This window comes from Nannobrachium achirus (assembly GCF_963921795.1).
Source record: "Nannobrachium achirus genome assembly, chromosome: 3".
In the NCBI taxonomy this organism is placed as follows: Eukaryota; Metazoa; Chordata; class Actinopteri; order Myctophiformes; family Myctophidae; genus Nannobrachium; species Nannobrachium achirus.
This window is the reverse complement of record NC_137812.1, coordinates 24698620-24726333: the sequence shown is the minus strand read 5'-3', so window position 1 is coordinate 24726333 and position 27714 is coordinate 24698620. Positions and strand designations below refer to the sequence as shown.

Here is a 27714-nt window from a genome sequence, read left to right as displayed (position 1 = left end):
AAGGCATATTTGTCGTATTAGCCAGGGATATACCTTAAATTCCCATCTACTGCAGCCAGTTTTTCTTAGCTCTAATGCAGTACAATTTGAACATTTCATTGGGGTTTGTAATTGATTTCCAATAATAAATAATCATACTATTGCATAAAGACTTTAAGTTAAAGACTTGAAAAATATCCCTCTAAGATATGTATTTTGTAGCCTTCCTATTGGACGCATGGGGTGTCAATCAGCTGTGTTGTGTAGGCGGGACGTTCCCCTGTCACTCACAACCAACAGCTGCTCCAGCAGACGTTAGCTTGTATTGTTAGCTAGCTGTGCTGTTTTAGCTACAGAATGCAGTGGTGGACGAGATATGTGAGGCTGAAGTACACGTTTTAATGCTTTTGGGGGTCGTAGTATTACTTTCCAATCCTTACTGAGTGGTAAGTAAGGCCTATATACCTCGAAATATATGCACTTTATCTCATATAACATTGTGAGGGTTGTGATTTGAGGCTGAGCCAGGTAACTTTAGCAAACTTGCTAGTTAGCCAGTATACGCAGGAACCAGAAAAAAAAACGATAACTTTTGTTTCATTCTTGATAAATTGTTTGTATCGGATACCGTGATATCCAGCCAACAAGAAAGTCGTCAGTCATGGGACTATTAAAGTTTAAATGGATACGTGCGTCACGTTTAGCCTTTGGGCTGTGTGTGTGTTCAATGTTGTTGTTCATTGACAATGCCTCGTAAACAATCAGCCTGCCCCGCCCACTCTTACTCAACTCATAACATTGATTGAGTGAAAGTATTACAAGTTACTTTGCATAGGAAAAGGTACAGTTTCATAACAGTACAGTTCACTGGTACACGGTCAACTAAAAGGATAAACAATACACCTCAATAAAGCTTTTGGGGCTTGTTGCAATTGGGGTCCTCTTTTAACCCCTATATAACATTGAATGACAGACAAATAAAACAACAGTGCTAGGCAGAAAATATGGGGGGGACTGTCAACTAAGATCTGAAGAGCCTCTGTTACTTCAGTTCAGTATTTAATGTCCAATTTGAACCCATCCTTATCCTTACAAAGTATCAGTCGTGCAGCCTTTGAGCTCCAGTCAGTGCCCCAGGGGGACCAGCAGCTATAACATGTGCCTTGATCAAGGTCACTGTCTCTAATAAACAGGCATGTTTTGTGGTGTGGGAGTAGACCCACGAGTATGCTACTCTCCACACAAAGCAAGGCCCCTAGTTGGGTTCAAAGTTTAAACCCAGTAACCTCTGGCCGTGATGCTAACCACTGAGCCATCATGTCTTAGCTGTGACTGTGTGAGTGACCTACATTTTAGAGCAGTATATCTCAAACATTTTCGTGCCAACTCTGCCAAGGACCTGGCTCCAAGTTGAAACATTTGGCTGTGGACCCCCCATCTGAAAATGTTCTGTGCCAGGGACCCCCAGAAGAAAACATCTGTGTTCAAAAATGTTGAAAAAAATGAATAATTTGAGAACCAATGATAAAGAGTCTGCTTTACTTTTCTAGCTAAATGTTAACCAGTGACAGATGACTGTTTTGTCTTGTGTGTGTGGTCGTTCCCTTGCTGGCTTGCTTTGTCTGGCTTTGACGCCAGTTAACAAAGTCGAGCTGTGTTTATTATTTTTGCATGCATTTGGTGGTTGTGTTGTCCTCGACACGCAGAGCGAGGATTCATCAACGTGGCATGTATGCATTGCATTCTATAAGGACAATGCGTGCGTTGCATCCATAAATAGCATCACAGACGGGTGCCAGTCAGAAGCGGGTATATGTCACCGATGTTGTGCCCTCTCACCTCTTGTGCTAAAAGGGAGCCTTGCTCCAAAGTCCAGACTGGAACAACTTACTTAACAGTGATACTATTACTATTTCTGGCTCCCAGGTGATCAGGGCTTCGATTTTATAAGCGCAGCGCACACATTTGGCTTTGGGCAAGTTGACAAAGTGTATTTCTGTTGCAGTCACGTACTGTGCGTATGCCCCGGCCCCCCTCTATCCGGAAGGGACAATCTCAGAGCGAAGAAGTGATCTCTCTGCTAGAGTTGTTCCAATACCGACACCAGTATCGGAAAAGCTGCCCATACTGGCTGAAACGTTGGTATATAATCGGACAGTATGCCAGTCAATGCCATTCCCATGCCATACATTAATCACACTGATGGGATTTCATTTACAGTAATATGTTGCTGTACTGTATTATATTCTCACTGTACAATTTACATGATTATTTGCATGATTATTTGTATTTATTCCTAGATCAGTGGTTCTCAAAACGTTTTAATTTCAAGGCCCCCGCATAACTCTTGAGAGTGTACAAATCCATTTGGTAGAGATGTGCTGATTGATCGGTGAGTGATCGCCATCGGCCAGTAATGCCTCTATCGGCATCTATTTTCACAATATTTATCTGTGGGACTGAAGATTCAACTTGTAGGAGTTTCAACTCCTACAAGTTGAATTGGACAATAAAGGACCTCAGCCTGCAATCTCCTAATGTTTATACTTAATATACAATGTCAATGTTTTGTAAGAAGAATCATTAATATATAAATGCTGCTACACTAACACAATTAATAGAAGAATTTATGGATTTGACGCTGTGATATGTCACTGTGATTCCAGTTGATCGGTGATCGGTATTGGCCCCAAAAATTGCAATCAGAGCATCTCTACCATTTGGTTCCATTTGTACACACTTGCTAGGGTGCATTTGGAACCCCTTCAAGGAACCCTGAGGGTCCCCGCTGGACCCCACTCTGAGAACACCTGTCCTAGACTTCTTTTTGAGCGCTGCTCCTGGAAGAAGCTAAACCCATCTGGCTTTGTCCGGTGGTCCCCATAAAATGTCCGGACTCTGAAGCGTGGCCTACATCTGGCCTAGATATGGCCTACATCTGGCCTAGATATGGCCTACATCTTGGCACAAACAAACGACTGTGATTGGCAAGCGGGACACTTAATGAAATTAACTCATAAGCACTGCTCACTTCACACTAGGTGTGATTTTTATTATAACAAACAGTGGTTTTCTAATCGGTACTCCGTAACGACCTATATGCAAGTTACAGAGATCGGTATCGGGAAGGAGAACATATTTTACATCTGTAAAAACTTAAAAAAACAGTACAGAATAAGAAATTCTGTGCCATTTTCTGCTGTGAGTGGAATATGTGGGGTAGAGAGTGGTCTGATAAGGAAACAGACACATAGGACCATTTAGATTTTTGACGACATCCGTGACCCCATTTCTTTTTTTTTTTTATGATTGGTACTTTATTAAGTTTTCCTTTTTTTTGACAAGACAATAATGACAATACAGCATACAAACATACACATACAAAAAATAAAAATACAAAAATACAATATAAACAGTTTTCAAGCGCGCACAGGAACAACGGACATCCACAGTCAAACCCCCTATAAAAATGTTATTGTTCACGTTCACCAGTGAGTACAGGCTCGCTCACGAGCCAGGAACGCCGCCCAGTCCCAAGTCCTGCAGCAGGTAGTGACCCCACTTCAAATCGTATTTGTCCGTATTGTTAAGCAACCTGTAAGACAACCTCTCATAGGCCGCGACTTGACCTAAGGCTGCACTCCATTGTGATAGAGCAGGAACTGTTGGATTTTTCCACTCTTTGACCAGGAGCCTCCTGCCTAGCATGATAGCAGTCTGAATCCATTCGGCCAAACAGGGGGCAAAGGCGGACAGTATATTGGGGTCTCCTAAAATGAACAAGCTAGGATTGAAAGGGATGATCAGGCCTGTTATCCGCTGCAGTCTCTCGTGAATGCCCCCCCAATAGTCTTGGACTTTAGAGCAGCTCCAAAGCATGTGTACCAGCGTACCGTCTCCGTCTTTGCATCTCCAACATTCAGAGTTTTCAGTGAGGCCCACCCTAAATAGTCTTGAGGGAGTCCAGTAAATCCTATTAATTATTTTAAATTGAATCAATCTAGTACGTAGTTCTCTCGACATTTTCCTGATATTCCCCAGAATTCTGACCCATTCCCTGTCCGAGATTGTCACCCCCAGATCCCTTTCCCAAGGGATCTTGATTGCGTGCATAGTAGTATCGGATGCTTCACGAAGCATGACATAATATGCCGACGCTTCATGGCCAATCCCGAAAGTTTTTAATAGAATTTCTACTGTATCGGATTTGGGGGGGGGGGATGTAAAGGAGCCGAATGTTTTTCCCAATAAATGTCTTAATTGGAAAAATCTCCATTGATGATTCTGTGGTATACCGAATTCAGTTTTTAATTCTCCAAATGATTTTAAGACAGAGCCATTATACAAGTCTCTCAGAGTTGAGATACCTTTTCGGTGCCATGATTCCCAATAGAATGGCTCTTTATTTATGCACAGCTTAGGGTTAAGCCATATCCCAGCAGACCAGTGAAGAAAGGGATCGAACTTGAACGTACATGATATTTTCTTCCAAACCCAAACAATATGAGATATAATAGGATGTTCCCTGGTTACAATATCCAGTTTAGTTGACAATGAGTCAAAGGGCTTGATTGGTGATAACACCGCACTCTCGAGACCATACCACGGCGGGGCCCTTTCCGGAGGTAAAGCCCACTGCATCATATGCCTCATAGTGAAAGCATAATGGTATAATAGAAGATTTGGGACACCCAGGCCTCCTTTGTCCACCGGCCTTTGTAATTTTTTCAAATTCATCCTGGGCCGTTTATTATTCCATAGAAATTTGTTGCAAATTTGGTCAAATTGTTTAAAGTAGTGCAGTGGAATTTTAACCGGGAGAGCCTGAAGCAGATAGTTAAGTCTCGGAGCGCAGTTCATCTTGATAATGTTCGCCTTACCCCACATTGAGAGATACAGAGATGACCATCGCTCTACGTCAGTCCGTAACTTATCCAGTAAAGGTTCAATATTAGTCTTAACCAAGTCATCCAATTTAGGTGGGAAAGTTATGCCTAAATATTTTAGGCCCTTTTGGGGCCATTCAAAGGAGCCCAAATTAAACAACGTCTTAGGACAAAATGAAGAGAGAGGGAGAGCTTCAGATTTGGACCAATTCACCTTATAGCCTGAGATAGATGAGAACTTATCGATAATGTTGAATAGCACCGGGAGGGATCGCTCTGGTTCAGAGACAAAAAGGAGGATGTCGTCGGCATAAAGCATCAGCTTATGCGTTGAGTGTCCCATTATTATACCTGGAAATGCCTGTTCTCTACGAATAGCCGCGGCTAAAGGTTCAAGGGCGACGGCGAAGAGCAGGGGAGAGGCTGGATCTCCCTGTCTGGTCCCCCTACCCAGCTGAAAAGGGGATGATATAATACCGTTGGTTAAGACCGAGGCAGTGGGAAGAGTATATATAAGTTTTATCCAATTGATGAATTTTTCGCTAAAACCAAAACTTTCCAAAGTGGAAAGCAGGTACAGCCACTCTACACGATCGAATGCCTTCTCCGCATCTAAAGAAATGGCCGCCAAGGGGGCGGAGTCATCTTGGGTGGTCCACATTATGTCAATCAGACGTCTAATATTGTCAGAGGAAGTGCGGGAGCGAATAAACCCGACTTGGTCTGGGTGGATAAGGGTCGTAATAACCTTGTCCAGGCGGTTAGCCAATATTTTCGAGAATATTTTACTGTCACATGATGTTAAACTAATTGGTCTGTAATTTTTACACTCTAACGGATCCCTTCCTGCCTTAGGAATGAGTGTAATAACTGCTTCAGTTAATGAAGGAGGAAAGTGACCCTCCGACAGTGCCTCATCATACATTTTCAATAATAGCGGAGCTAGCTCCTCAGCGTAAGCCTTAAAGAACTCAGCCGTGAATCCGTCCAGACCAGGAGCTTTACACGTAGGCAGAAGTTTGATAATGTCTATAATTTCGCTTATAGTAATTGGCACATCCAGACGAGCAGTTTGGTCCTCTGACAGTTTTGGCAAGTCTAAGGTCGTTAGAAATGAGTCAATTTCGTCTTTGTCCACTCGTGACTCAGAAGTGTAAAGGTGTTTGTAAAAATCTCTGAACGCATAATTAATCCCTCTGGGGTCCGTGATAAGATTGCTGTCGTCGTCCCTAATAGCAGGGATTGCACTCATAGCCTCTCTTTGTTTTATGTATCTGGCGAGTAATCTTCCGGCTTTATCACCCTCCTCAAAATATTTCTGCCTAGCCCGGAATAGACTGAATTCCGCCTTCTGAGTCATAATAAGGTTGAAATCATATTTGAGTTTAGTTAAATCAGCCAAATTTTCCGTAGACATATCATTTTTGAATTTAGTTTCCGCACAACCAATCTTGCGTTCCAATTCTAGGAGCCTAGCCGCATTCTCTTTTTTTTTATACGCCGCATGTTGAATTATGTGGCCTCGGAGAAAAGCCTTCAATGCCTCCCAGGCGATCCCAGCCGATGGAGCAGAGGGCACGTTGGTTTCTATGTACAGGTTAATCTGTGCTCTCAATGATTCCTTAAAGGTCTCGTCCAAAAGCAGGCTAGAATTGAGTCTCCATCTGACAGATCTCTCAGGCTTACGAAATGACGATAGGTTTAAGTAAATTGGGCTGTGATCTGAAATAATTCTATTGCCTATTTCAGTTGTCACTACTGATGATACATAAGACTGCGAGACTAAAAAATAATCAATTCTACTAAAGGAGCCGTGAGGGGAACTATAAAAAGTATATTCTCTTTCCATTGGATGCATTAGACGCCATATATCTACCAAACCAAGTTCCGTTGTCATATCATTTAGAGCAACCTGCGCCCTGGATAAGCGGGGAGCTGACGAGCTACGGTCAAGTATATTATCCCGGACTTCATTGAGATCGGAGCCAAGAATAATAGGATGATCCCCCATTTCTCCAATCATCCGTTCAAGAACACCAAAAAATGAGGGGTCATCTACGTTGGGAGCATACACATTAGCTAATATCACAACGTTCCCTTGGATTTGACACAATGTTAACACAATTCTTCCCTCCTCGTCCCTGCTCTCCTTGATACATTTAAATTGCAGATGTTTACTAATCAGTGTGACCACCCCTCTGCTACGACTATTTCCCCAGGCTGCTCCCACAAATCCTACCCAGTCCCTACATAACTTCTTTGTCTCTTGAGTGAGTAAATGGGTCTCCTGCATGAACACAATATCACATTTTTTGGATTTAACAAAGGTCAAAACTTTTTTCCTTTTAACCACGTCATTGAGACCTTTGACGTTCCAGCTCATGAGCTTCAACCCACTTGAAGTGCCGGTTGACACAAGGTCAGCCAGCTAGTGCAGAGGTCTAACTGCAACTCCCCTCCCCTGTGCTTGCTTAGCTTGAAATATACATTATACAAAAAACACATAGACATACACTGAACAAAAAAAACAGCAGACACCCCCCTCCCTGACCGTCTGGTAAACCAGGCATAATCCCTGCCCTTAGATTGGTCCATGACTCCCTCCAACAGCTGCCTGAAATCGAACCCTCCCACACCCGCCCCACATCCACTAATCTAACCCCAGCTGGGCGGGAAGGGGTGGGTGAAACGTCCCCCCCCCCCCCCCCCCCCGCTCCATCATTAACCATCGTATATTATAGTAAAGAAACAAAAATTATAATGATTGTAAAGTACACCCACCGACCTCATTCGATTTTTAATTATGCCCAAATTAGTAGTGCCGCTAGGACCCTGGATCATTCAGTCTAGCTCCCTCATATACCCGCATACACACACATGCACGCCCAGGTTAACATACAGAGTGTGGGGCCAATAGCTTCATCCCCCACTTTATATAAGGCAAAGAACGAAAAGGAGATGGAAAACGTTGTTGGCCCCCGCCTACAATCTCGCACGCACATGTGCGCACGCACGCACGCACACACCCACACACACACACACACACACACACACACACACACACACACACACACACACACACACACACACACACACACACACACACACACACACACACACACACACACACACACCAGGACCCAGCAGCAGCTACTATCATTTGCAATTTCCCATCAAACAGCCAGCCCTGAATTGAGCCTGCTGCAACAGCCCTGAGAGTATCCCCGTTTTATCGGGGCCTCTTTTAGACCCTATGTGCAGTTGTGCACCTAACCCCTCAAACAAAAAATAAATAAAAATAAAACAACAGTTTACCTATATAAATGGGAGGCTCTTATGAACTGTCCCCCCATGCGCACACACACACATACACACAGAGAAGGCATACACACACACACCCAGACAAATAACTCAACATTAATCTGAAGTATTATCATACTAAACAAACCCAAGCACACAGATACACACAGAACACATACCCACACACACACTCCCACAGACACAAATGCTGGCTGAGCGACAACGTGAGTACACTGCATGAATTTACACTATCTAACCACCAGGTGACGACCCCTTCCATGTTTAGAAGGGTCAGAGGCCGTAACCTAGCAACAGAAGAGGCCATGTGCTTTGAGCAGCTGTAGCTTGTAGTTTTGATCAGAAGGAATGCACACACGCCCCCTAGTTACCGGGCAGGCCTCTTCCCCTTAAGACATAACTCCATGACGTCACTCATTCACACCCTCCCTTCACTCATACACAGCGCGCATGGCTTCGCAGCCCCAAGGAACCAGCCATACGGTTCACGTTTAACCCCACCTCATCTCGGGTCTAAATTGAATCCTTGAATTAGATTAAACACTTTGTTGAACACAACATTCACCTAGTTACTTCTTCATAACTAAAAATTGTTACAGAAACACAATAGAATAAAAACTGAGGATGAAAGGTAAGAAATAAGAAAAATAAAAGATAAAAGCTATACATATATATATATAAATATCCACCTATACACACATACGTACATACATACATACATACATAGATCCACAGACCCATAAGTATAAAAATAAATACAGAAATAAAGATAAAAAATATATAAAGTAAATTATAAAAAGATTCACCCCAGGCATGGGCCCCAGAATGAGTATATAATATGGCCTGCCTTAATACAGAGCACTCTTAATTCACCAACATGAAACATGTTACCTATAGCAAAATACAAAATGAAAAAGAACCAAGATCCAAGACTAGGCCAAGTTTTAACATTACCCCACCAGTTCTATCCTCTACTATCCCTTACGAAACAGAATGGTAGCCTAGCTACACTTATTATAAAAAGTAAATACAATTAGCTTAAAAGCTAGGAAAACAGTAAAAATAGAAACTAAGGAATATAAAATGAGACCAAAAGAAAAAGAAACAAGGAAACAAGAATAGACTTGATTAAGGCATTAAAAGAAAAGGGTCATTGTAAATTAAACAAACAAAAGAAAAACAAAACAAAGAGAGAGGGTTAAGTAGAATAAATAAAAAATGTAGGTACTTGTACTCAAAGAGCTACCACAGCATCAGCGTGCGAAGATCACCCCAAGGATCGGATGAAGACCATGGCCTTTGAAGCATCTTCAAAGCGGCGCTTCCCCTGCGGCGTCCGAATGACCAGGACCGCAGGGAATTCCAGGGAGAAACGCACTCCCAAACCGTGGAGTGCTTTCTTGCTCTCCTTGAACTTGAATCGCCTCTCCATGACGAGCTTGGAATAGTCGGCGAACACCATGATGTGATGGTCGTTCCATACGACGTTGCCCATCTTCCGTGCTGCGTCGGCGACCAGGTTCCTATCCTGGAATCTCAGGAATCTGGCGATGATGGTTCTCCCAGCCGCAGGTTGACCACCGCCGCCGTCTGCGCCGCCCGTCTCCCCGTCTCGTAGTGGGCCGGTTCGATGTGCCCTCTGGAACTCCAGACCGTGAGGGAACTGTATGTTCAGCAGAGTTGGTAATGTGTCGCACAGAAACTTGATGACGTCACCCTGCTCGCAATGAGGTGGAAATCCAACTAGTCTTAGGTTTAAACGCCTTTCCCGGTTCTCAATGTCGTCCAATTTCAGTCGTAGAGCATCTAATTCAGCTGAGGAGGTTCCCGGTTCAGCGGCCCGTATGTCGTCGACCGCCTCCTCCAGCGAAACCACCCGTCTTTCCACCTCGGAAATGCGGTTAGCTATGTCAGCTAGCTTGCTATCTGTAGCTTTCGTCGTCACACTAATAGCCTCCAACTTTTTATCATGAGCCTCGGATTTCGCCAAAATAAGTGCAGTGAGTTTCTCAAACTCCTTACTCACGTCCCCAGACATCCCCCTGTTGCGAGTGTCCACGGTTTTATCTTCCAGTCGTGTCGGAGCCGGAGATGGGGGGAATAAGTACACTCTCTGCGAGTTACCCTGTGTTTGGTCGACGCTAGCCTCGTTGTTAGCCGCGTTGCTAGCTCCTCGTGTGTTGACCGACGACGTCACGCTTGCTTTAGCCGCATATGAGACTTTTCGTGTCTCTTGGGGCATTGTGGCACCTTATAAAGGTTTCTACAAGTCGGTTCGAAAAGTTTTTAGTTCTTTACTATTAAAAATAAGCAGAATGTGAAAAGATGTGAGAGCCGTTCTCCTCTACGCAGCCATCTTGGTTGAGCGCGTCACGTGACTCTGACCCCATTTCTTTTTAAGGGGGTGTGCACACTATTAAGTCTATGTAATGTAATGTGCTAGTTGATTGGTTTACATAAAAGCCATTTTATTACAATGCAGCCATGTAATGTTTAGTCTGCAGCTGCACGTTGCATTAGGGCAGGGAGATAAGGGAGATATGGATAAAATCCAATATCACAGTGTGTTTTTCTTCTTAACCAAATACCCCTATAAGATAGATAGATAGATAGATAGATAGATAGATACCTTTATTATCCCAAGGGGGAAATTTAGTTGTCCAGTAGTAGCACAGCAGTATACAGTTATTTACAAAGTTACAGAGACGTAAGAAAGATAGATAAGAGGGGGAAAAAAACAAACAAAGACAAGAGCAGTACAGTACCAATAAGGAGAAGGTGCATCAATAGAGGGGGCGAATAATATATAAGAATATATACATAAAGTGTCTTGCAAAAGAGACCATAGCAGTCAATGCTAGTTAGTGCAAACAAGTATCTCACTGTCAATGTTAAACAAAGCAAAACATACTCAGAAACTACCAACACTAACAACCTAATAGTGCAGTGTCAAAAATCAGTGCGAAAAAAAGAAGAAACTAGGAAGCGTGTCACCGCAAGGCGCACATGAGCACTCTTCCTGGAAGGTCCTTAGAGGTCAAAGTCAATACAGCAATTGTTCCTTAGAGGTCAAAGTCAATACAGCAATGGTTCCGTAAGTCTAAGTTAGGAAGGGAGACCTTTTCAAGCGTCCGTTATGTGTCTCGTTGTACAGCTTAAGGGCAGCCGGTACAAAAGATTTTCCTAATCTCTCACATCTCCGTACTGGGTAGGTAAAGCGGTCGTTTCCTCTCTTACTCCAGTAACTGGTGATCTCTAGATGGAGGGGGTGGGAGGAGTTCTCCAAGATGGAATCTAGCTTCTTCGCAGTGCGCACCCTGGTTACTTCCTCCACCCCCTGCAGAGAGGACCCAACGACAGAGCCTGCTTTCTTCACCAGTCTGTTTAGGTTAAACGTGTCACCTGCTCTGTTGTTGCCACCCCAGCATGTTATGCCAAAAAAGAGGACACTTGCCATGACAGACTGATAGAACATCTGTAGCATCCTATTGCACACCCCAAACGATCTCAGTCTTCTCAGGAGGAATAGCCTGCTTTTCCCCTTGCTGTGAATCACCTGCGCGTTGTCCGACCAGTCCAGTGAACTATTCAGGTGTACTCCGAGGAATTTGTAGTTATCCACGAGCTCAACCACCTCACCGTTAATGGTGCTTGGCACCGGGGGGACTCTCTTGGAGGTGCGGTCCTTAGTCTTGCTTGCGTTGAGCTTGAGATGGTTGTCCTCGCTCCACTGCACAAAGTCCCTAACCACACCATCGTGCTCAGCCGTGTTGTCACCCGAGATCTTGCTGATCACTACGGTATCATCTGAGAACTTCTGCAGATGACAGGTCTTGGAGTTGAAGCGGAAGTCCGATGTATAGAGAGTGAACAGGAAGGGTGAGAGCACAGTTCCTTGAGGGGCCCCCGTGTTGCTCACCAGCACATCGGACCGACAGCCCTGCAGTCTCACAGACTGTGGTCTTTCTGAAAGGTAGTCTGTGATCCATGCCACAAAGCCCTTGTCCACCCCCATCAGCGTAAGCTTCTCCGCAAGCAGAGACGGTTGGATAGTGTTGAAAGCACTGGAGAAGTCAAAAAGTCAAATAACTATTGTGTAGCTGACTAATGGAGGTTTCACAAAATACTGACACAATGGCTACGTTTACATGCACAGTTTTATTCCACTTATATTCGGAATGACTGCTCATTCAGAATAGAAAAGCTGATGTAAACGAATGAGGAATGAGGAATACTTTTATACCCATGTAAACGTGGGTATGAATCTATTCGGAATGAGTTCATTCTGAATGAATAAAAGTTGTGCATGTAAACGCAGTCAAAGAGATTTCTGATCATTTTCTAAGGGCTCCTTCCCTTGGGCCACACATGGGCTCGGCACAGCTTACTTACTTTCATTTAAAACTGCACTATGTAACTTTTCCTCTTCTACCCCGGATTTGAACCTGGTTTCCTGCGCAAGTGCTCAAATAAGAAATAGACAGAATCTTCTATGTATGAATTGGAGTTTTTATTTTATATTGTACACCTATGCAATGATTTATATATTGTGTCCTGTAAGTCCATTTGGGCTGGGCACCTCTGTTGTATGACACAAAAATAAAGACATCTACCTGTATCTATTTATTTATCTATCTATCAATGCCATATTACAATATCTAAAACCGCAGATGATGATATCTATCTCTTATATCACAATATTATTTTACAGCCATTCTTTGCATTAGTCAGCTTTGACCTTTCCTTCCCCTCCCTCAGGGCTAACTCCAAGACCAGGAAGTGATGTACTTCCAGAGCAGCAGAAGGGGGCGGGGCGAGGATGGCGTCGCCATGGTGGTGGACTTCCTGCTGTCTAACGCCCGATTGGTGCTGGGAGTGGGCGGGGCTGCCATTCTGGGCATCGCTACGCTGGCTGTCAAACGGGTGAGTTTGAACTTTTTCATCTTTTCATTGGTCAAGGAAGGAGACTGTCCTTTCAGGGCAGTGGTTCCCCAATCTTTTGAAAATCGTGAAATTGTTTGTGGCCCTCCCATCGGACCACTTAACAATAAGTGGGATGATTGGTTGGGCCGACTTAAGTGTCACATTACATGTTCAAAACAGTCTGTTCTGCAGAAACTGCGAGGGCTTGCTGAAAACACGCTTGAGGATTGGGTAAACCAATCCTCAAGCTTGCACCACCCCTCCATTGAACTCAATGGACTTTTAGGGTTACAGAAAAAGTCCATTGAACTCAATAGACTTTGGGGTTTTACAAAAAAGGTTACAGGAAAAGGTCCATTGAACTCATGCAGAACCTTGTGGTATTGCTACTATTTATATTACAAGCACTAATATAAATAGTAAGACGGAATTCATTTCCCATTGGAATTCACTGGGGGCATGGTGGTGCAGTTGGTAGAATGTTCTGGGTTCGATTGCTGGCATGCTGGATGCTGTGGGCGCCGGGAGGCGTTTTCTCTCTTCCGCGTCATCAGCGACCACACCCTAGGTGGGGTTGGGGAAAGGGCCTTTCTGTGTGGAGTTTGCATGTTCTCCCCGTGTCTCCTCGGGTAGATACCCTCACAAAAACATGCACTAATCCTGGTCTCTATAATGCCTCCCCCTGGCCACCCTGGCCAACTGGTTGGAATAACGTGTTCCTTCCACGTGCTACGTCCAACAGGGGGAAGCTCCCCCCTGTCAGGTGATAAGAAGTGGCCTGCTCACGCGGGGAAGCATGAGCTCAGTTCGGGTCCCTCCCCAGGTTGGCAGAGGGAGAGCAGCACCCAGGATTTCAGCTTTTACAATTGGCACTGGGTGAAAAATGTGTTAGGGTTAAAATTGTGGGATAAAACTATTAATTAAAAAAAAGGAATTCACTGGGAAACTATTTTTTCTAACATCACAAAAAGTATAAAAGATTGTAACGAAAAAAAGTACAAGCACACACAACTGTGTAAAGCTGAACAAGTTGAAGTTTGAACAAAATCTGTAGCTCTAAAAATGTGGAAGAAATAAATAGCACCGCTCACTTCACACTAGATGTGAGACAAGGCTGTGTTGGACATGGCTCACAGGAGAGTCAGTAGTGACGTTTCCATAAACCTATTCGAATTAGGGAAGCGAATTATCAGAAATACGCATTAAGACAAAGCGAATTTAGCATGTTTCCATTTGCGGGTGTCATTCGAATTAACGACGTTCGCAAGAGTTGATCGGGCTGATTTTTTTCAGACCAAACCTGAGCACTGCACCGTCTGCACGTCTTGACTGCTGTGACTCGGTCGCTGTCTAGCAGTGGGAAGAAGGGGTTATCAGTCATCATCATGGCCCCAAATAACTTTTAAATATATTACAATTGGCGACGAGTCTCTTAAGAAATTGGCAAGAGTTCCTCTCAATACATAAAGCTACCGGTTCACCGGGAAAACCGCGGTCGCGTCGCTGCACAGTGAAAGTTTCAGCGTCCTCTGGAAGGTCAGGTGGCCGATCTGCAAGCTCACAACGCGGCGCGGAGACGTGGATGCGAGCAGCGAGCTGCTGTGCCTGTGAGCTTGTAGATTGGGCACTTCAGGCACGCAACACTGTGTGATGAGGAAGGGTTCGCTCGCCACCGATGGCTTGAGGTGAAAACGGGAGGAATTTACACATGGTCCGTGTCACTCTGTGTGTAACAAACAACAGGTTTGTTTTGTGGGCTAACGCTATACCATGGACAAAACGGCAGGGGAAATGGACCTAGAACGTCATAATCTATTCGCATTTATTGTCTGACCCGTTTCCATTCACTTAAGCGCATTTAGTTTATTCGATAAAGGCTCAAAATCCTCCTCCTCCAAGCGGATAACCTTTTTAGCGGATAATGAAAGTTTATTCGCATTTTGAAGTGTTTCCATAAAAACATTTTGCGAATAAGCCGTTAATGCGCAAAAAGTGGCTTTATGGAAACTCCACTATAGTCTGGTTGTTTGGTAGTTTTTAAGACCAGTAATATTATCAGGGGCCCGCTGTGATTCAATCAATGTGACCCAGAGGGTCCTAGGCTGTTCCCCCCACCAGTTAAAACGCTGCAATGCTTGTCTGTCAGATAGCAGCAGGGACAAAGCCCTGCATGGGCCTTGAGGTTTGTTAGATTAGGATTCTATTGGGAGACTTGGAGCACAATGCGTCATGAGCTGGCCCATCTTACTGCTAAAATGCTCCAGAAAATACATTTTCAAGCCACTCTGAACCCTATCTGTGCCACACTCCTACCAAAGTGCCGTATATGGCCCCCAGGCATTGTACGGCCCGGGGTCTGCTCCAGAGGTACCAGCCCCTCCAGGTGACCTTGACTCCTGAGGCATTTTACAAGGTGGAACAGTATCTCATTCTATTTGAGTGAAATAGAAATAAACTAATAAAGCTTCACTTTTTATTTAAATACACCTGGCAATGTATATTTTCACTCACAAAACTGGTTTGTGACGAGCGGGGCAGATGTTTGATTTCCCACACAGGTTCGAGTCTCGGACATTACACGTGCCGTGCACGCACTCGCAGAAAGCAACTTTGTGTTGCTCTCTGCGAGTGAGACCAAGAGACACTGCAGCACACATACTACGACGTGTCGCGCGTAGAAATTAAGCACTTACCCTGCTTACTTTGTGGGTGTAAATTGAATTTTCATGCCTAAGTAATTCCATTCTCCTCCATTAGTGAGAGGTATGCAAACAGCTGTTCATGACGGCCTCTTTTCCAGGTTGTAGAAGGTCTTAATTGCCAACACGTTGCCCACAGGTGGCACATTGAATTAGGTTTTAAGACCGAGCGGGGTATGATGTCTGCCACGAAAGCATGTTGCACACCAAAAATAGCATATCTACAAGCTCACAACAGGTCCCAGCGTGCTTGTAGATCGGCTATTCTCGGTCATTAGTTACTGTATATTAAGATTTTAGTTTTTTAAGTGGTCAAATTAATAATAGAAAGAATACAAGTTAGTCTAAGCATCGTCCATGAACCATGAATGGTCACGAATGGCAACATTTAAAGCTTCAACCTGTGACTTTTTTTCAACCGGTTGGCAGTTTGTAGAACAGCAGCAAAATAAAGTTTACAATGATGATAACCTAAACATCATCATTACATTTTCAGGCATGAGATTTAATTTGGCTTTATTCTGTGCGTGTGCGTGTGCGTGTGCGTGTGTGTGTGACGTCTCCAGCTGATCGAGCGGGCGGGACGCGCCGCCGAGGACGAGAAGGTGGAGCAGAAGATGGCGGAGAGCTGGGAGGAGCTGGGTTTAGTCTCCGCCTCCCCCACCATGATCAGGAAGGGCCTGGAGGGCGTGGTCATGAAGCACGTGGCCAAGGCAGCCAAGCAGGCCAAGCAGAAGAAAGGTGCTGAAAACCTTCAAAGACACATTATCCCTGGCTGGGGTCTTCAACAGGGGGTCCTCGGGACCGCTAGGGCAGTGTTTCTCAAACTTTCAAATTTCAAGGTCTCCCCTTGACTCTGACAGTGTACAACGGGTTAATAATTTGTGCACTGTCAGTTACAGACTTGTATGGGTCCATTTCAACGCCCCTAAAGGATCCCACAGAGTCCCTGGAATCCACTTTGAAAACCACTGCACTAGGGGGTCAGTGCGTTGGTCCAGAGTTACTTGCAAGGGGGTTGCCAATCCTTGTGTGATAGGATCATCTTTTTTACATGAACTACTTGAATCCTAGCATCCCTATTCTGAAAGGAACTTTACCCAAAATTAGCAAATACAAACTCACATGTAGATTTCAGGTTTACTAAGTATTGGCGGTTTTAAGTGGTTGATTATCTGAAAATACACGTTAACTTCAATCCAACATACACTGATGGTGTTAAACGCATCTATGAAGCAATCTATGAAAAGGTTTAATGTGCAACACCATTTTATACAATATGTACAGTAGTGGGGTTCATCTCTCTCTCTCAGCTAGGGGGTACTTGGTCTGAAAACCTTTGAAGACCTCTTATCTTATGGTTTTTAAAACTCAAAGACAGACATAACCACTTTAATTTAAAAAAATCAAACCTCGGTTCGAAGTTGTGTGTGTGTGTGTGTGTGTGTGTGTGTGTGTGTGTGTGTGTGTGTGTGTGTGTGTGTGTGTGTGTGTGTGTGTGTGTGTGTGTGTGTGTGTGTGTGTGTGTGTGTGTGTGTGTGTGTGTGTGTGTGTGTGTGTGTGTGTGTGTGTGTGTGTGTGTGTGTGGCCACATTTGCCTGGAATTTTTTTTTTTTTATTGTTTTTTTTTTTTTTTTTTTTTACATAGCCAAATAGCAAAATGTAATAAAACAATAATACTAATAATAATAACTTTAGTTGCGCAACAATCACATACAGAAGTTAACTTAGTTAACTTAGTGTTTCCTTATCAATAGTGAGTGACAAAACAAGCCAGCTCTTGGAGGCTGGTGAAACGGGTGAAAAAATAGCTAAGGCCGCCCCTGCACTGCTCATGCACGGAGATGTTGATTGATTGTAAATGGAGGCGAAGCGCTTTGCTTCCTGAGTCTCCCGACGCAAAATTAACACAGTGATAGGGACAGTAGGACTACAGTAGGTGGGTAACACAGCATTAATAATTAAACTACAACAATAAGTAAGTTTACCAGCTCAGCAGCGTTTGTTCTGTTTGCTGCCTGTACCAGCGCGAGTGAGCGCAGTGCTGTGGTGAGCTCTGCCACAGCACACAGTCTGACGTGCGCTGCATGTGCATCAAAGAAATGACACATCAGAGAGAAATTAGTATTAATTTGGTGTCGGACCTTGTCGTCCTGCTTTAGGAGGACCGGGCTGTGTACGTTTTGCCCCTTGCAAGGCTCCAATGAGTAAGAATAATCGTGTGTGTGTGTGTGTGTGTGTGTGTGTGTGTGTGTGTGTGTGTGTGTGTGTGTGTGTGTGTGTGTGTGTGTGTGTGTGTGTGTGTGTGTGTGTGTGTGTGTGTGTGTGTGTGTGTGTGTGTGTGTGTGTGTGTGTGTGTGTGTGTGTGTGTGTGTGTGTGTGTGTGTGTGTGTGTGCGCGTGCGTGCGTGCGTGCGGTAAAAGTTGCACATGCGCAGATCCCGCCGTGCTGACCAACTCGTGCTGACCAACACAATTTTTCAAGTGGACACACAAAGCGACGTACAGGGAGCTCGTGCTAGCGCACACGCTCCAAAAACGTTTAAAGAAATAGCAGATCTGCAAGCTCACAACGCGTCACAACGCATATGAAAAGTGAATATATTAAAGGTTTCTGCCCGTCAGCAACGATTTGCAAATTTGCAGATTTGTAAACTTTACCACACGTCACACAATACAAAGCGTTGCAATCTAGCAAATCTGCTAGTTTCACTATTTCTGTTTGACCATCGACAGCATGGATATTCTGGGTTACTTAATGGCGTTGGTGTGTGAGGTTTGACAGCCGTTTCCTTGTCCTATCAGGTGATCTGTGCCAACAGCAGCAGCAGGTGTTTGCTCTGGATGCACCACCAGCGCTGGAGTCCAAACCCAAGAAAATCCAACTGTGTGTCCTCACCCTGCAGGTATGTTCTCTCCATTTTAACCTCTCAAACCCCATATGGTTGAGCGTATCGCTGCTGTCCCTCAGGGCTCTATGGTAGTTTATTCTCTGTTTTTCGCTCAACATTAAATACCTTTGCTGAAACTAGCCGATCTACAAGCTCTCAACGCGTCACAACGTGACACGCTGAGAGCTTTAGAAATGTTTTTGTCTGAAAACGAAAATCGGGAGGCCAGGTTGAAAGTGTTTTAAATGAGACTAATAACTCATCGGATGCCCACGAGGTGTCAACGCGTCAATCTCTTTGATGTCTACGTGTGCCCATCGACGCGTTACTATAAACTATACTGTACTTTAGGTACTGTACCAGGCTACCGCGGTGACGAAAAACACTACATTTCACGAAATGCAACGCGAGATCACATGACCGAGAAGTGCTGTCTCCCTCGTTCACTTTCCTGTAACGCTGCTGCATAAACATGCAGTTTTCTCCTAATCTAGTTTTTAAATCACGTTCATGTTCAAAACGGGGCCTTTTCTACCCACGATTGAGAACCTTTCAGACAGACTGAGCTGCCATCTTCACCCTGAAGAAGTGTGGCTAATACTCCTTTCATTATTTAGTGTTTAACCCATTTAGAACGGGTACACATTTTGTGTATCATTATTTTATGGTTTAACTATTGAAAAATAGCAGATATACAAGCTCACAGCACGGCACCGAGTGCCGCGCTGCGAGCTTGTAGATCTGCTATTTTTGAAAAATCGTGAAAATTTGAATTTTGACCCGATTCTATAAGTGTCTTTTGAATCCTTCTAAGGTTTTTTGAAAAACCTATGTTTCTATATGTCAGCAATCTGGCCAGCCATCGTCAAAGAAAAGGTCCTTTTCACTTAACTGGAGCTCAGTTAGTCTGTTCTTGAGAGACTACTATGTCAGTGGTTCTCAAACCATGTCAGTGGTTCTCAAACCTTTTCATGTGAAGAATCCCCAAACTGATATTTATTTGGCCACGGACCCCCATCTCAAAATATTTAGTTCCAGGGACCCCCCAGAAGCAAAATTTGAGTTACAAACGTTCACTTTGAAAATACATATATTCAAAGATTTGCACACATTTTCACGACTTTTTCTAAAATAGCAGATCTACAAGCTCGCAGCGTGGCACTCGGTGCCGCGCTGTGAGCTTGTATATCTGCTATTTTTCACTGGTTAAAGCATTCAATAATTTCTAGGCCTAAATGGGTTAATCCGTTGGCTTGGCTGGCACCTCACAAGGACCAGTGTACTGTGCACCCTTGGTAACCGTGATACACTGGAAACCATACTTTTTGCAAGAGCTAAACAGTGGTGACAGTCCTGATCTGGCGTTGCTCTCCTGCTTGACTTTGTTAACCGAATTGGTGTCAGTTCCTTCCCTGCAGCTGTTCGTTCCATTTTCTAAAACACCCTCCGTCGCATGCTATTAACCACTTAAGCCCTAATTCATACTTGGTTGTGAAGATTGGCCGATCTACAAACTCAAAACGCATCGCATCGTGAAAGCGCTGTGAGCTTGTAGATTGCCTGTTTTCGCCATTTTTGAAAATCGTCGGGTCGTGTTTGGAAAATTGACAAAAGTCCTCGCCCCGTAAATGACATGCCCAAAATAGGGACGCCATGTTGAAAGTAGTATAAACTACATTATCCATTATCCAGTTAGACAGTTCTATATATAACATAATCCAAAAGTATGTGCATATCCTTTGAAAGTACAAATAAAACCGTCACTTGACTGGAACATTGCAACACAAGTGTTGCGCAACCCATGATAAACGATAGACAAAAGGAAGTAAAGTGGATATGTTAATATCATCATTGTCGGACAGAAACCTCCTATCTCCATATCTTTTTTCATAAATTAAAGCCAGATCAATCATGCTACAGCGTCACATGAAAGCACCAAAAGTAGAAGATCTCCAAGATCTTCTAGATCTGCTACTTTTGCTGTTTTTTTTAAAAATATGAATCTTGAAAAGTTTTGGACATATGAGGATTCCACCCGACAGAGACGACATAACAACCTTTGGTAGCTCTTATCTTAACTGTAAGGTGTCAGTTCCACAATTAGGTTTTGTGTTAAATCGGCAAAACATAACTTGAACATCATACAGCATATGAGTAGTAATAATGCTCTGCACTGCAGTGTGTTTTTTTTTTTTAACATCTGCTAAACTAGGACCTGCATTAGTCCCTTTTGTTGTAACATTGTAATTGTAACATTCCCAGGTCTGTCTGTCTGTAGTAACTCTGCGGACCCCCTTGGGCAGAGTTTCTCAAAGTGGGTACCGTGGCACCCTAGGGTGCCTTGACGCAAGTCCAGGGTTGCTGCAGAGTACTTTAATAATCTTTCATATAGAAAAAGTAACAGGGGCCATGGAGTGCGACTGGCCTTGGAAGCAGCTATTCGCAGCAGACCAGTCCCATGCTTGGTACATATACTGCTCAGTATACTTGGAATTCATCAATGTCACTTCAGTTTAACCACTTTAGACACTCTACAGTTAGTACAATGGACCTGAGTTGGTCTGTACTTGGTGAGCTCTTTTTCCATCTTCACCAAATCTCTTTGCCACAAATAGCAGATCTACAAGCTTGTAGCTTGTAGAGCTGCTATTTTTTGGTGAATGCCGTGGATGAAAACGTTATTTCCAGGGGTGCCCTGAGTCAAAACGGTCTCAGAACCACTGCCCTCGGGGTCCCGGATGCCCTGTTGAAGACCCCTGTGCTAATACCAACCTGTGTGTGTGCCTAGGAGCGTCTGCAGCAGTACTATGACACGCGGGCAGCGCTGGGGGCTGAGGAGGTGTCGCATGCCCAGCGTCTGGCTCTGGACGTCTGCACAGAGATCCAGGCCTTCCTCCACACGCGCCACCCTGACATGCCCCTGGGAGAGATGAGCCTGGGAGGCTCTCTACTGGACGACCTGCAGGTGGCGCTGCACACACACACACGCACGCACGCACACACACACACACACACACACACACACACACACACACTAGGGCATTCACGAATAGTGATTTTTAGTATTCGAATTATTCGACCTCAAAGTATTCGAATAGTCGAATATTTGACAGGACTGGCCAAACTGTCAAATATTATAAGTAAGCAAGAGGCGAACATTGTGAAAATAGCCGATCTACATGCTCACAACGCCTCGCAACGCGAGGCGTTGTGAGCATGTAGATCTGCTATTTTCACAATATTCATCTGTGGAACCGAGTCACATTAAATGTAATACCTACAATTCCAAGTGCTTGTCAGGGTGGGGGGGGGGGGCTTTGATATTCGAATATTTGGTGAATGCCCTAAGACACACACACACACACACACACACACACACACACACACACACTTTCACTACGTAAACAGACTTGGCCACAGTTCTTCCTCGTATGTGGTTATTTTGTAACACTTGACATGCCTGCAAATACTGTAGTTGCTGTGTCGGGCAGAAACCTTTTATCATGTTTCAACTTTATATGGCTCTCGTGCAAAAGTGGAGCTGCTATTTTTTACTTTTGAAAGTGAAAGTGGTTAAGTCTTGGGGTGTTGTAAATATTGAACCAATGAAAAGTATTAACAAGAACTTGTGATTCAATAATAACTAGGATTCATTGGAATGTCTTTTCTTGAAAAGTAACATTTTGGACATGAAAGGTTTCCCGGCCGACAGCAAGCTCACAGTGCGTTGCATTTAAGCTTGTAGATTGGCTATTTTCGTTTTTATACGTTTTGTTTTATACGCTTTGAACTTGTGAAACGGGACATTCTGCACAATGAGTACTTTCACTTTTGGTCAAGTATATTTTGACACCGATACCGACACTTTTGTACTTTTACCCGAGTAGTTTGAAAACAGGACTTTTACTTGTAACCGACTACAGCATATCCACGTTGGAGTATTGATACTTTCACTTAGGGCTGTCACAATGATTACACCAAAATCTGGCATGGATCGGGGCAACGGTTGTGCAGATAGGAGCAGGGCAAAATTAGACCTGGGGGTCCCCCAGGGACCTGGGGGTCCCTGGAGCTGCGGGGGTCCTTGGAGGTAGTAGTTTGGCAGGTCAGGAGTGTGTGTGCAAGATTTGGCGTGGATGGGGGCAACGGTTGCGGAGATATGAGCAGGGCAAGAGTGTGACGTGTGACGGACTGACTCACTCACGGACAGCCGGTGGAGGTTTTGATAGTAAATGCGACCTACGGTCGAAATAATCGTCTAATCGTGATTATTTGACCTTATCGTAATTATTTTGTCATAATCGTCATAATCATGAATGTTGAAAAATGTCCGAAATAGTGGAAATAGCAGATCTACAAGCTCTACAAGTTGTGAGCTTGTAGATCTGCTATTTCCACTATCAAAGTAATTTTTTAAGTAGTAAGTTGTCAAATATGTCAGTAATTTCTTTGTATATTTAGGTTATGTGTCATATCTGCCATGTTCAACTTCAAAGCCTACAAGCCAAACAGAAATGTAATTGTCAAAGACAAAAACACAATTAAATCGTTAATCGCCAATTATTTGAGTGACAATTAATCGTCATGTAAAATGTCATATCGTGACAGCTGACAGCCCTACTTTCATTTAGTTAAAACGTGTGAGTACTTCTTCCACCACTGCAGATAAGATATCATATGTACTATCATATGTACTGTGTGTGTGTGTATGTGTGTGTGCGCGTGTGTAGGTTGTGAGTGCGGACCATGCGTGCCTGCTGGTTCCTCTGCAGCTGGAGACCTCTCTGTGGCGTCTGGTTCCGGGGGAGGAGACCCTCCTCACCCACCCCCTCCACTGGATGGTCCGGAGGGTCAACCTGGAGTACTTCCCCCGAGGACGCAGCTACTGGGACAGGTACGTGTGAAAACGCTGCCATGAATGAACGTTTTGTAACCGTTGCCCAGGGAAACGCACATAAACTATCAGGAGAAACAGTTTAGTGTTATTATGTCGTTCGTATCGTCGCTGCCGGCATATCAAGATATTTCAATGCATCATTAATTGTGCTTTTTTCCATTACCTGAAAAGGTTTAATTTTACATCAAAGGTTTCCACCCAAAAGAGTCAATATGTTGTCGCTGTCAAGCAGAAACCTCCATATTCCTAACTTCCTAACCATAAACCTTTGTGTTTTCATAAATGTACAGCCTACTACTTGATCACACTACAGTGTCACACAAAAGCATCAAAAGTAGCAGATATACAAGCTCGAAACGCAGCGCTAAGCCATGAGTTTTGAGGTTGTAGATTCTTCTACTTTCGCTATTTCTGAATTTGAATCCTGAAAAGCTACGGTTTTGGACATGTATGAGGTTTCCACCCAACAGAGACGATATATTTGCTAGTGGATGTTGAAACACAAGGATGTTCGCATGTCTCCTAGCAACAATCTAAAATGTGGTGTAGTAGCAGCCCACAAAGTTGTGCTTCACTGAGATTCTCTTGTGTCTTTCTCTGATTTTTGTCTGTTGCATAATACAGATTCCTGGTGGGGGGCTACCTGTCTTCAGAGGCCCTGGTGACCATGTTGAACAAGGCTATCATAGAGACCATGAACTGGCCTTGTCTCAGCAGCACCATGGACTGTCTGGTCAGACCCGTACCGGGAGTTCCAGAGCTTCACCTTGAGATACAGTATGTCTTATTATTAATGTGCGTCTGTTGTGTTATGATGGTTCTTGAAATTAAAACGCCACCGTTATTGTAATCGTATAGCAGACGTCAAGTCCACATACTGTACCAGCTGTGACGGTGTGATGAAACCATTTCCGGAAATGGTAACGAAATGTGATGGAAAGTTACAGTCATTTAGATTCCATAGAAGCCAGCATGTCTTTTATGAAAGCAGTTTGTGCAGTTATCTTACCTAAATCTTACTTGTCTGATATTTCATTTAAAAGCATTGCATCTGTGACTGTGATTTCTTCACCTGGTTGGCAGTATGTACAACAGCAGGAACAATATTACTAAAACTTTTTACATTAACGTAATTTTTTTAGGAATCCGTGCTAGTGTGTGTGGTTGTGATTGTGGGGAGGGGAGAGGGGGTGGTGGCTCCTTTCACACAATTTCACAAATCGCACATTAGGACTTACAAACTTTTTCAGTGGTGAGATTTTATTTTGCTTAGTTTAATCCATGTTGTGTACTATGCTGTGGTTGTCTTCTAGGCCCGGAGACGAAGCGAGCGACGTGCAGCGCCTGTTCATCTCCATCCTGCCCCTGATCAGGGAGGCCGACGTGGCGCTGACGGCCCAGCCCGAGCTCACCTCGCCCTGGGTCAACGCGTGGCACCTGTCCCTCTACCCGTGGGAGACCCAGCGCCTGGCCCAGCTCGACGACGCCGACGGCGGCTGCCGCCGGCACGTGCTGAAGACCCTGAAGGCGGTGTGCCGCCTGAATCCCGCGCTGCGGCCGCTCCCCGCCGCGCCGCTGGCCAACCTCATCCTGCACCTCAGCGACAGCGAGAGCGACTGGTCCCGCGGCGCCGTGGACGCACGCTTCCGGCAGTGCGTCGCGGAGCTGATTGGCTACCTGGAGCAAGGCGCCATGCATAGCTACTTCAAGCCGGCCGTTAATCTGTTGAGCTGCCTTTCAGAAGAGCAGGTGGACCAGATAGGCTTTATGCTCTACTGCGCCGTGTCGGAGCCCGAAGTACTGCTCATATAAACGTGTAACACAGACGCACCAACATGATTTGTGTTAACCATTTTCAAGCTGAACCTGGTGTCCATATTTTCTGGGCAGTGGTCATTCATACGACTTTCATACAAGTTTAAAATAGGGCTTAAAGGAAACCCTAGGCTTTGCTTATATTGTAGGTTGTTGTTTTCCAGCTTAGGCTAAAAACTATAGCATATTAAAAGAACATGGCAGGCTAGCTAAGGGTGTATTAGCTTTTGGTATGCACAGAGCCGTGGGCATGCCAATAGGATGGCAGTGGCTCAGGAGGTAGAGCAGTCGGTTGGGAATCCGAAGGTTCCCAATTTTGAACCTGGGCTCTTCCAGAGTTGGTGTCAATCCTTGAGCAAGACATTGAACCTCCAATTGCTCCAGATGAGCAGGTTGGTGCCTTGCATTTGCTTGCTTTGCCGTCGGTGTGTGAATGTAATGCACATTGTGAGGCACCTTGGATAAGGATGCCATATAAATGCACCATTTACCATTTGCCAGCATTGTGCAACCATAGACGGTAGTCAACAGTATTGTCAATGCACATTGGCAGGTACACCTAAATCTAACTCACCCATTATTCGATTTGATTAGCTGCATTACTTGCATCATGGTGTACTATAAGGTCAATCCTAAGCAGCCTGTAAAGTGTTTACCCTGCTGTATTTCTTTTTAACCTGAACTGGGGAAAAAACATCGTACACAATCAGCCTAGGGTTCCATCCCATCCCCCTATAAGTGGTAAGAGATAACTGAATAACAGAGTCGTGAGGTAAAGGTTGCATTTTAAGAGACTTGACTCTTATTATTTAAAGACACTTGAATGTGGTTTTTATTTTCTCCAATGGCCTCCTCCTTGCTTCCTTCTCCCCTCCCACTCTGATCTGAGGGTGCAGGATGCAGCAAGGTATAAAAAGGTGAGAATGGCAGTCGCACCGTGCACTTTACTCTACCCTCCCAGTCGGAGGAGAGGAACACAAGGAGACTGGAAGGCATTTATTTTACATAATATATTGCGATACAGCTGGAGGTTGGTGACCCTGATGAGCAAAAAGGGCTGAGGAAAGTCAAACACGTGCCAATGGGAAGGAGGTGAGGAAGGGTTTATTATATAACCCAAGTTGTTGGAAAAAGCTGTCTTTTTTTTTCCCTGAAGGATGCGCAAAAATGATAATTCCTCCCACACGCGCGCGGACAAGCTTCTGGGTCTGTTTTTACGGACTGTGGTGAGATGAACACCGACTCGCCAAATGGAACAGAAACCTTTTCGGGTGGCTTGTGTGGGATTATCGTGATTGATATAATATATATTGTATTGATTACTAGCGGGTGAATGTTTGAGTTCGTTGAAGGTCTACAAGGCCATATTATGTTCTTGCAAATGGAAGAGGATAAGTAACAGAATTTGATGATGCAAAATAAAGTTCTTGCACCAGCCAACAAGTTTGTTAAAAGCCTATTACAGTCTAGTATTGTGTGTGTGTGTGTGGGTGTGGGTGTGTGTGTGTGTGTGTGTGAGTGATGGGGAGGGCGCATGCTGGTGCCAAATCCCGCAAAAGGTTATGTTTTAGAAGGGGTTTTTTAGTATTGGCCTCGGGTCTATATGGGTTAAATGAATAAAGAACGGTTTTCTGTGCATGACTTCAGTACATCACTTGAGAGACAGATTCAAGACACGTAGGGGTTCCTCCATAATGCACATTAAAATAAATACAATACATAAATAACAAGCTAAACACCCAGATCAGCATACAAGGCCGTACTACCACAGAAGATATACATTCTTATTTAGCAGTCTTATAGCCTGGGGGAGGAAACTGTTCTTCAGCTGCTTAATTGTGCTGACAGTTACTTTCAAAGTCATTTCAGAGAGAGAGAAAGAGTGAGAGAATGTGGTGTGTTCATAATCACAGAGTTCTTTAGTTTCTACTGTTTGTTACAAATGTGTTGATGATGACCCTTGGGTCATACTGTATGTATGTATGTATTCCCTAGTGGCGTCTTGCCCTCTGTATGTCTTTTCCCCTCATTGGTATGGGACTATGGCTGACTGAGTGGTGTCTGAATGTGAGTGGTGGGCTACTATAGGTGGACCCTGCTGGTGATTGGCTCCTGTGACCAGGCTGTGGACTATAAAGATGGCCGTCTCCAGTTCCACAGATGTCTTCAGGGACATGCTGGGCCCACTGATTCAGCCTGGGAAAAAGAGTTGGAGAGGCCCTCATTGCGCGCTATTTCAGATCATGACAAGTGACAAGCCAGTGGGCCAATTACATGAGTTATATTTGGTCGTTGTCGGGTGGAAAC

General features: G+C 44.3%; 1 protein-coding gene across 1 annotated transcript; it reads left to right on the top strand.

Annotated features, from left to right (window-relative positions):
* The first annotated feature begins 305 nt into the window (after positions 1-305).
* mief2 (mitochondrial elongation factor 2) lies at positions 306-26839 on the top strand. Its single transcript, XM_080721015.1, has 8 exons — positions 306-425; positions 12942-13106; positions 16372-16546; positions 18610-18710; positions 21484-21660; positions 23426-23589; positions 24217-24369; positions 24906-26839. The coding sequence occupies exons 2-8, from the start codon at positions 12966-12968 to the stop codon at positions 25402-25404; spliced, it is 1410 nt and encodes a 469-aa protein (XP_080577141.1). The 5' UTR covers positions 306-425; positions 12942-12965; the 3' UTR covers positions 25405-26839.
* Positions 26840-27714: the final 875 nt, after the last annotated feature.